General features: G+C 39.3%; 1 protein-coding gene across 1 annotated transcript; it reads left to right on the plus strand.

Annotated features, from left to right (window-relative positions):
• Positions 1 to 410: 410 nt before the first annotated feature.
• COMMD8 (COMM domain containing 8) lies at positions 411 to 10,349 on the plus strand. Its single transcript, XM_006198099.4, has 5 exons — positions 411 to 538; positions 4,860 to 5,015; positions 6,651 to 6,803; positions 8,203 to 8,358; positions 9,407 to 10,349. Exons 1-5 carry the CDS (start codon positions 473 to 475, stop codon positions 9,425 to 9,427), a joined length of 552 nt encoding a protein of 183 aa, XP_006198161.2. The 5' UTR covers positions 411 to 472; the 3' UTR covers positions 9,428 to 10,349.
• Positions 10,350 to 10,625: the final 276 nt, after the last annotated feature.

Raw genomic sequence — 10,625 nt, forward strand, 5'->3', positions numbered from 1 at the left:
ATATGGGGATGAAAATGATACTTTCTTAGGATAAGCTACATAAAGAACGTCGCGCATGGGAAACTCTCATTTGCCTTCCAAATCGGGATACTTTGGTAAGACACTTACGGCAAACCTTCAGGTCAATGGCCCCGGCGCACCCCAAAATGTGGTTACCATTATTAGACCGCTTTCTAAAGAGTGCAAATAAAGTTCGCTAGAACTCTGAACAAAGCTGCTAACTGCTTTGAAAGATCTGCGAACGTGCCTTCAACTAACCTATAAGGGCGTTCAAGCAACGTCGCAACAGGCGGAAAGGATTCCGTAGTTACAGGGCCAGCCAGGGCTCCGTCTCTGCGCACGCGCACCAGGGCTCTCGCGTCTCCACGCCCACCGTCCCACACCCGGCGGGAGGGAGTCACGTGGGCGAGCCGCGGCGCCAGAGGAGACGTCAGGGCTTGTCATGTGACGCAGCCTCCAGCTTCACACAGGAATGGAGCCGGAAGAAGGGACGCCCTTGTGGCGGCTGCAGAAGCTTCCTGCGGAGCTGGGTCTGCAGGTGAGGAGCGCGCAAGGCGCGGAGGCGCGGGCCGGGCTCCCTGACGGCCTGCAGTGCTGGGCGGGTCCGACCAGACGCCTTTAGGGGGGATCGTGCCCGCCGCCCAGAGAAGGGAGGGGGAAGGGGTGTGATTTCGGGTGGCCCGCCCCCCGCTTTCTACTCTGGAGCTAAAGAGTCTGAGGCGTGGTGCGCCACCTCCACGCACCGGCTTAGGATGACCCCTCCAGGGGCTCTGCGCGCAGACACCCGCCGGGCCGCGCCCGCACGCGGGTGGGGGCCGCCCATCCTCTCCCGCGAGCTGCCGGCGGACCCAGGAACCCGGACGCGGGGGGCGGAGTCGCCACATAGTCTTTGAAAGTTTGCAACGTGGAGGCGGTGGTTTGCAGGCTCTCATGTGTTTCATTCATTCATTCAACACAAACCTCCCGAATGCTCCCTATGCACCAGGCACAGTGCTACGTGTTAGGGATACCTTAGTGGCCTAGAGAGGCATACCTCTACCCCCTTGAGGGCTACAGAAAAAAACTGGTAAGTGCTGCCCAAAACTAGGAGACTTACCTTAGGTGGGGTGGTCCGAGGTGGACCGTACCTCAAGAAGTGACATGTACATGGGCACCTTCTGTCTAAGAAGGAACCTGGGTTTATGAGGATCTGGAAATCTAATAAGGAAACCAAACTGAGGTATCCATGATAAGTTTATGGGAGAGAGAGCAACCCAGATGTAAAGGGGCAAGGGGAGGTTTTGCAGAGCAGCTACTTAGATTTCTAGACTGGGTCCTGAAAGATGAGTAGGAATCAGACAGGTTAGAGGGAAGAGTGTTTCAGGCTGAGAAATAGCAGCTACGAAGGCTAGAGGAAGAAAGCCAGCCCCAGGGGGGCTCTGCTGTCTTAGAGACTGAAATTCAGAGAAGCAGATCAGGGAGACTGCTAGGCAGGTGAACAGGAGTCAGGTGGCTGGAGTCTGTGTGCTGTGCTCCTGTGTTTAGCCTTACTGCCTAAGGCCCTGGCAGTTTAAAGTATTGGTTTTGGCAGCAGCAAAATTTTAGTTTGAAAGAGGAGAGAAATGCGGAGACAGTGAGTACATATAATGAAATTTTGACTGTGAGCTGTGAAAGGAAGAAAACTCAGTGGTTGCTATGAGAGGAAAATCTGAGAAGTGTTTTTTCTTCCTTGAACTTTCAATTAAAAAAACAAAACAAAACACCTTAGTGCCCCAAGTATTAGACCTTAAGGAAATTTGCCAACCTCTGAAAGGAAACAGTGTATGCAAAATTGAGTTTCAGCCTGAGCGCTGGAAGCTGTGGTTGTTTGCCCTCTGACTTAAGACTATTGACTAACACTTTGTATTGTAATTAATATATTAATATGTTTACTCCCACCTCTTCTATTCCCCAGCAATTCAGGCCTGATTAAGTCTTCCTTGAACACAACTTTTTAACTGGTCCTCTTGCTTCTGGTCCTCTTTTATTCTGAGCTCCTTCAGGGTAGATTCCTTGTCTTATGCCCCCAGTTCTTGAGAGTTCTGTCTGGGTCAAGGTGGGTTCTTAATTAGTGTTTGCTGAAAGAAGAAATCAATTAGTGTTTACTAAACTTAGCTTTATCATTGGGGTGGATATCTGCATTCCAAGTTATGGTGGGCTGGCCTTCAGTGTCAATGATACTTAGCTTTAAGTCTCTATTCTGTTCTGTTTACAGTGGGTGAAGGTTGAGGGTGATGGCTTAGCCTATATAATGTAGAGAGGTAGGCAGCTTTTATAAGTCCCAAATTTCTACCTTTCTCACTCTGTTCCAGTTACAGTTGGGATAGTAGTGGGGAGATGAATCAACTTAGTTGACCCTTAAACTTGATCCAACCTGTATCAAGAAAAACCATCTTAAACCTTTTCTCTCATTTTACAGATGAGGAAGCTGAAATGTCAGTGGAGGGTTTGGGTAACTTACCCAAAGTTATCAAACTAGTAAGTGGCAGAGTGGGTACAGATGTGCAGATCTGTTGATTGTGAGTCTTGTATTAGCTTTCTGCTCCTGTCTTCAGCCTCCCTACGTACTACGTACTTTACACAAGGCCCATCACCTTTACTGTCATGTATGTACATAGCTCCTACATCTCTGGATCCAGCCAAAAATCTCTTCCCTGAGGGTCAGGCCTCTGGTTAGATACACCACAGTTACCTTAAATTTAGTAAGTCCTGAGCCAAGCTACTCATCTTTCTCCCTGACTTACTCCTTCTGTGGTTGTAGCTTCATTTTTGGTTGTGACACAGCCACTTACCCAGTCACTCAACCTGAAATTGAGTATCATCCTGGGTCCTCCTTTCCACATCTCCTTTGCCTCTCTCCTGCCTCCAGCTTGAGTGTCCTCAACAGTTTAGCTCCCCATAATCTCTTGCTAGTAAACTGAAGATGGGGGCCTTTGGGCTCATCCTCTCTTTCTCTTTTCTCTCCTTATGGCTTCCAACCTGTAGGCAGATTTATGGAAAAATAATGCAAATATATGAATAAGTTGCTTCCCTGTTGAACACAGATTAAAGTCTAGGCTTTTTTTGCGTTGTGTACAAGGCCCTTTACGGTTTGGCCTCTACCAGCTCTCCAGTCTTGTATCCTGTCATCCCCCAAATTGAGCCATGTGGTGTTGCACTTTCATCCTAGGTATATGCAGCTGCTACTAGAAATGCCCTTTTCCTGTTCGACCAGCCAGCTACTCATCCTGTAGGACATGCTTGCCCCTCCTTCTTCGGTGCTCCTTTGTACCTTCTGTAGACTTTCATTGTATCTCCTGTCATCCTAAATCGCATTTATTTATTGGTAATTGGTTTTCTCTGATGGACTAAGGCTCTGACATGGTAGGACCTTATCTTACTTGTCCTCAGTTTCCTCACTTGTAAAATGGAGGTAATAACAGGGCTCACTTCATAAAATCACAGTGAAGATCAGCGCAGGGTTTGGTACACAGTTTGGGCTCTATAAACGGTAGCCATTCTTGTTATGTTTTCTCTGTATTTACATTGCCTTATTTACTAACTGGAATGAAGTGCTCATTACATATTTGTGAATGAATTAAAAAAATTATATTCCAAAAAGATAGCACTCATATTTTTCAGTTTGAGTTCTGGGTTTTGCTTTAGCACAGGAGACAGTTTGGGGTAAGGTAAAATGTATGTAGGGAATGCTGAATGAATTTCAAATTGAGGATGTTGGTTGGTTTATGGTAAATAAAAATTCTGTTCATATAGTGCATTAGCCGTCATTTGGAAGTAGGGTCACCAGTTGCTCACCTCTGTTCCAATATGTGCGGTGTTACTGAGAAGGAGTTATTTAAAATGGACTGGGATATGATCCAGGAGAAAAGAGTTGGAAGACTTGCTGCTTAAATGCATTTCCAAGTTGTTCGGGTTCAAATATTCTTCTTACAAGACACAAATATCTCTTCAGAAAGAAAACCATATTTATTGTTTGCCTAGAACAGCGCTGGTATAGTAGGTACTTGGTTAATAGATGTTATAGGCATGGAACATAGGACCAGTAGTGGTAGTAGTAATAGTGATGATAATAATAACAACAGTAAGAAGAAGAAAAATGGTAACAATGGCAGGCAATGTTTAATGCCAAGAATGCGCCACGTGATCTGCATGTATTCTTATTCAGTCCTTACAACGGCATTGTGGGGATAGAGGCTGTCCTCATTTTACACATGAGGAATGGGCACGGAATGTTTAAATAACTTGGCAAAACTAATAAATAGTGGAAATAAGATTCAGACTAGTCAGTTTTGTTCCAAAACCCACAGTCTTAGTCACTGTGTTCAGTAATGTTTATGTTAGGATTTCCGCTGCAGGCATTAAGTCAGGGTAGAGGGAAAGGAATGTAAAAAAGAAAAAGAAAGGCACTGAGGGCTTTCTTGGAGGGGAGCAAAAGAAATAAGTTGTGGAAAACGGAGAAAAGGGGTTTGTAGATCCGTAGTTTAAAGATTTTAAGAGTCATACCTTGTTTTTTTTTGGTTATTGGTATAAATAGATGTGTAAGAAATCCCAAGGAGAAACTTTTGTACCCACTACTTTCCTTTCAGGAACATTAGAGAAACAACATGTATCTATAAAATTATTTTAGCTTCTGAAGATGGAAAAAATTACAGAATGGCTGTTTTTTTCCTCCTTTGATGAAGCTTTTTAATTAATAAAATAATGTTAAAGATAGTTGCATTTCAACCTCAGCTGCTTCTGCAGATAACGTGAACTTCTCCCAACATTTATTTGCTACGAAGGAGATAAATCTGTTTTATAATTTTACTTATAATTACATTTATTTCCTTTTTTCTCTCTAGCTTCTTCACAAAATAATTGATGGCATTTGTGGCCGAACTTATCCTCTCTATCAGAATTATCAGAATGTTTGGGATTCAACAGAATGGATGCACGTTCTAGAAGATATTACCAAATTTTTCAAAGCTGCAGTTGGTAAAAATTTATCTGATGAAGAGGTAACTTCACTCCAAATTTTTCTACCTTGTAATAAATAATAATTCATGTTCAGATTTTTTAATAAGTTGGTGTTTAGGGCACTGTGTAATACAAGGGCCATCATCAGTAAACATACAATAGATAACAATAAAAACCTCATAATTGTGAGTAAGTGGAAAATCTGTGGAAGTTCTGGGGTTTCATAGTTTTGGTTTTTTTTTTAATTGTGAAACATTTAAATCATATGGAAGAAAACCAGAAGTTATATAACCGTCACCTGCATTCCCATTACCGCAATTAAACAGTTTGTTAACATTTTACTTTGTGTATTTAATGTCTGTGTGTGTGTCTTAGAAGAAACAAGGCATTACAGATAATACGTAAATCTCACCCTCCTCTGGAGATTACCACTCATGGAGTTATGTGCATGTTTTGTATCCTATATTGTATGAATGTTTATATCTTTCAGCAATATATACAATTATTGGAGCTGTTTAAATGTGTAAGTTGTAAATGGTAGCATAGGTATCCGTTTGTCTTTTTTTCCCACAACATCGTGTTTTAGGTTTATCAGTGTTGATAAATGTAGATCTGGTTTATGTATTTTAACCCCTTGCAGTATTTGATGATAGAAATTAGTGGGACTTATTTTTTCCATCCTCCCACTGATGAACGGTTGAGTTATTACCTCTTTCATTATTATGAATAGTGCTGCTATAGACATTTTGTGTGTGTCTAATTGTACACACTTGGGCCGGCTTTTCTAGGATAGACATCTTGAAGTGAGATTACAGGGTCAGGGAGTGTCCTTCCGTTGAATTGCTTTTGTACCTTTGTCAAAAATCATTTGGGCATGTTTGTGTAGGTTGCCCACTTGAAAAAAAAATGGAGTTGTGTATGTCATTTTGATTTGGATGATATTCTAAATACATGTTCTTAGGTATATGTATTTTAAATGTCTCCTTTTATGTTTGCTGTTTCAGTTTCTCAATGGGTCTTTTGTTGAATAGAAGTCCTGAAATTTTTTTTTTGATGTATATATATTTTTATTGATGTATAGTCAGTTTATAATGTGTCAATTTCTGGTGCACAGCACAGTGCTTCAGTCATACATGAATATACATATATTTGTTTTCATATTCTTTTTCACCACAATTTACTACAAGATATTGAATATAGTTCCCTGTGCTGTACAGTATGAACTTACCTATTTTACATATATTAGTATCTGCAAATCTCAAACTCCCAATTTATGCCTTCCTCCCCCCTCCCCCACAGTAACCATATCTAGATTCCACATATAAGTGATACCATATGGTATTTTTCTTTCTCTTTCTGTCTTACTTCACTTAGTATGACAATCTCCAGGTCCATCCATGTTGCTGCAAATGGCATTATTTTATTCTTTTTTTTAACATATTTTATTGAGTTATAGTCATTTCACAATGTTGTGTCAAATTCCAGTGTAGAGCACGAATTTTCAATTATACATGAACATACATATATTTTATTCTTATTTATGGCTGAGTAGTATTCCATCATAGTTGATAAAGTTCTCTTTCCTATCCTTGCACTTCCAGCCAGTTCCATAGCTTTTAAATTTTTTAAACAGAAAGGCCCTTTCACATATTTTCTGTTTATTTTTCTTTTCATAGATATCTCAGCAGTTGAATCAGTTGAATTCATCTCATCAAGAAGCTATCATGAAATGCTTAAGAAGTAGGAAAGATGAAATCAAGCAGGCTCTGTTAGAAGAAATAGTTGATATTTCCTCTGCACAGCTGCAGGATTTTGATTGGCAGTTAAAGGTGAGAATATGCTTATTTATGAGTATTTATGTTATTTAATTTCATTTTTTGAATAGAAAGATTTATTTTTTATAATATTACATATCTAAAATTTCTGTTATTTTTGAGAATACATTTTCCTTAAGTGTCAAAGATGATTAAAACTTTGTCTTTTGCGTTAACTTGGGCATCAGTAAGTACACTGTAGACATCCCAACCATGTATAAAAACATTACAGTGATAATCAATTTAATTAACTGAAGTTTTATGTCATTGAAGGAGGACTGAGAGACATGTGGATGAAGGAATAGATCTGTGTTCTGTGGCTTTGGTGGGTAGGACAAAGGCTCAGGTATATAATTTGCAATTAGATGGGTTTGAACTCAGCCTAGGGAACACTTACTTAATAACTGCTATGAATATCTGAAAATTATTTTAACCTGTTTTGGGGGTAGCACACTCCTCCTCATTGCTGGTGTAGGCTGAGTAGGCTGTAGAAACCACTTATTGGAAATATTGAGAATTATTCATGAGGTAGACAACCTGAAGGTGATACTTTCAAATCTCAGATGTCGTAAGTGCTGTATTTTGGAGAGAGGATGAAGGAGAGATATGAGGGTGTGTTTGATCCCATAGTGTATGAACTGTAAGGGAGATCCTTTGAGGTTGGTTGTTAGGGAAGGAGTCCCTTACCATTGCCCAAGTAAATTTTTGCAGCTGATAGCACTCCAAAATTCAGTTATAGTGGGAAGTACTGGCTCAGATTCCAGGAAAATTGAGTTTCTCTTTGCCATCTGCCAGTGAAGCTATGATGCTTGTTTCAAAAAACTCTAGTATCATAAACATTTGGTTCTTCTATTTCCTCTAGGATACTTTCTTTGGACAGAAAGTAGAAGAGGTAAAAACGTCGAACGTTTTTGTTGAGTGGCTCTAATTGAAGATGGAATCTTGATAGCATTTCTCAGTAGTTAAGTAGATAGTTAGCTGCCCATGGTTTTAGCATCTTAATTTCTGAGACTAAGCAGTGTTTTTAGTCTTATCTTTGTACACAGAGTTTCATCCTCTTGGTATCTTTACACTTTAAGAATTCTCTGCTTCTTGATGTATTGGGCCCATTTAGTACTTCACAGTCATAACTCTGCTCGAGATTCCTGCTCCTACCACAAAGTCCTGACCAGTTGTCTTTTTTCCTTAACCTACTTCCCTTCTTTTATTCATTCTCTTTTCTCTTTCTGTTCTTCAGATATATGCTGATTTGGCATGGGTTTAATTTCTTTTATTTCTCCTGCATTTCCGTGTACTTGACAGCAAACAGGAGTGCTCTTTCTTTTTTAATGTGTTGTTCATAAGCTCTGATGCATATTTAATATAGTCCTTTTGAAAACTACTTGTTAATTACTGTTTTCCTCATTTTAAACAGCTTGCACTTTCTAGTGACAAGATTGCTACATTACAAATGCCACTTTTAAACCTCCATCTAGATGTAAAAGAAAATGGTGACGTCAAACCATATTCTGTTGAAATGAGTAAAGAAGAGCTGCAGAATCTAATAAATTCCTTGGAAGCAGCTAATAAGGTATTTGCTTTAATTTTGTTGTAGGGTTTAAAATGTTTAAGTTTTAACTGATACCGTTAGAGCAATATAAGAAAACTAATCATTCGTGTTTAATGTTTTTTTTGTTCCTGGTATTTTATGTCAAGCACAGAAAATACTTTGTTGATATGTTCTGCATCTCTAGTTTTAGATATTAAGTTAATTAGAAATTGTAATTTTAATTTACATTAATAGAACATAATTTACCAAGTAATTATTTTTGCAAGAATAAGAGCCAGATTTGTTTTGCATCAGTGCTCATTAATGCTAAAAAACATAGAATTTTTAACTTGGGGCTGTGGAATTAGTTGATTCTGAAGGGATTTAATGGTTAAAAACAGTTATGATTTTGTAGAGAAGATTGTCTTGTTTTAACTGGGCAAATAGCAGAAAATTGCTTTAAGTATGGGAGACAAAATATGGCTTGTAGTTATTATGACAAAATCAGATTGAGACAGAGAAGAACTATTGAAGGACTAAAGGAATGGCTAAATGACAGTGACCGTTCTGAGTGTTTAACTAATGAGAAAAATAATAAGCAGTAGGAAGTGCTTCTGTGCGGAAGACATAAAAATAATTGTCTACGTTATGTATGTTCCTTTCACTGTTGCTGAGAGTTCTCTCTCTCGTGATCGAGTCTCGAGGATTGAAGTCAGTTATTCTTACATCCTCTTTTGCCACTAACCCAGCTTCCTGGCTGGATCATCTTGAAACCCTGGTATACCTCAGCTTCCCTCCATACTCTGCAGTTCCTCTGCCATCGTGGCCCCTCGATGACTGGTCCACATGCCCAATAACAGACTGGTAGCCTGGCTAGCCTCCGGATGGGGCTCCATGTCTGAAGGGCTGTGCGGCGGAGCCTGGCGTAAATGTCAGATGAGCTCTCACCGTGGGTTCTGGCGGGCCTGTGCCTTCAGTTACTCTGCGTTGTACTTGTTGTCAGTTCTCCAGACCCTCCGTCAGAGAATTCAGATACTGGCATCATTCTGGTATAACCTGATTCCCTCCCTTCCGCTCCTTGTGTTTTAAGGTGGTCTTGCAGTTGAAATAACTGGAAATGGTGGATACCAACATTATCAGATTCTGCTGTTATGATCGATATGGCACAGTGAAGACTACGTGTTCAGAAAACCTGCTCTGTATTATGATGGCACGCTGAGAAAGCAGCAGTGTTGAGTTTACAAAGACAACAATTCATCAGCTTCCCTAAAGAACAGGAAATTATATGGTTGACAAGAAATGCATAAGAACGTGAGAGATGAAAAGGCTATCGTAGCAGTTTATATTTTCATAATGACTGTTTTGCTTCATTTATTAAATATTTGAGAAATCTTTATAGATATACAATTTTATTGAAAGCTAAAAATAGGCTCTAAAGTATTGTAAGCATACAAGCACAAAATATATTTGAATGTTGCTTAGAGAAGTATGTGAATAGCAAGGATGTTTATTATGGATATATATGATTAATTTGTGATATTTTTAAAAAGTAACTTTTCAAGAATGTATAACCTACATATATAACTCAGGAGATTCCATGTCTTTCTCATATTTCAGATGAAAGATTATAAAATGTAAAATTTCTCAGAGAAGCTCTTCAGACATGAACAAGAAAAAAATAACTAAATGTGTGAACAGTTTTGAGTTTAAGAATTCTAGTAACTAAAATCTTTTACTAGAACATGGAGAAAAGTGAAAATAACACTGTTCCTTCTGTATTTTTGTGTCTGGTCCAGAGAGTGTGATCTGATAAAAAGAATACATGTCATTAGGCCTTAGGCATTAACCATTAATAATAGGCATTAACTGTTCAAATATCAGCTAGGACTATCTATAGGTTCATTTTTGTTATGAGCTCTTAATATTGAACAGTTTTGAATGTTAACAACTTCATTGGAAAACAAACCTTTTTTAGTTTCAGTTCACTTTAAAAACAAGCATTCCGAGCAAATAAAAATACTGTTTTATTTTTATATATTACTTTGTTTCAGATGATTTTTCTCCATAATGCAATAATATAACATTGGTACCTACTGTTCGCAAGCTTTATCACTCAGAGCATCAGACCATTATTCGAGGTGTCCAGGACAGTGACTAGTATTCTCATCATGCAGATGAAGATAGGCGTAGCGAGATCAGTAAATGTGTGTGTGGTCTAGATGGTACTGCTCAAACTGTGTCTGTAGACAGTGCCGCTCTATGAACTGTTACAGCTTGGTGATGAGATGAGCCTGTGCTGGAATATTCAT

This window comes from Vicugna pacos, chromosome 2 (assembly GCF_048564905.1).
Source record: "Vicugna pacos chromosome 2, VicPac4, whole genome shotgun sequence".
Taxonomy (NCBI): domain Eukaryota; kingdom Metazoa; phylum Chordata; class Mammalia; order Artiodactyla; family Camelidae; genus Vicugna; species Vicugna pacos.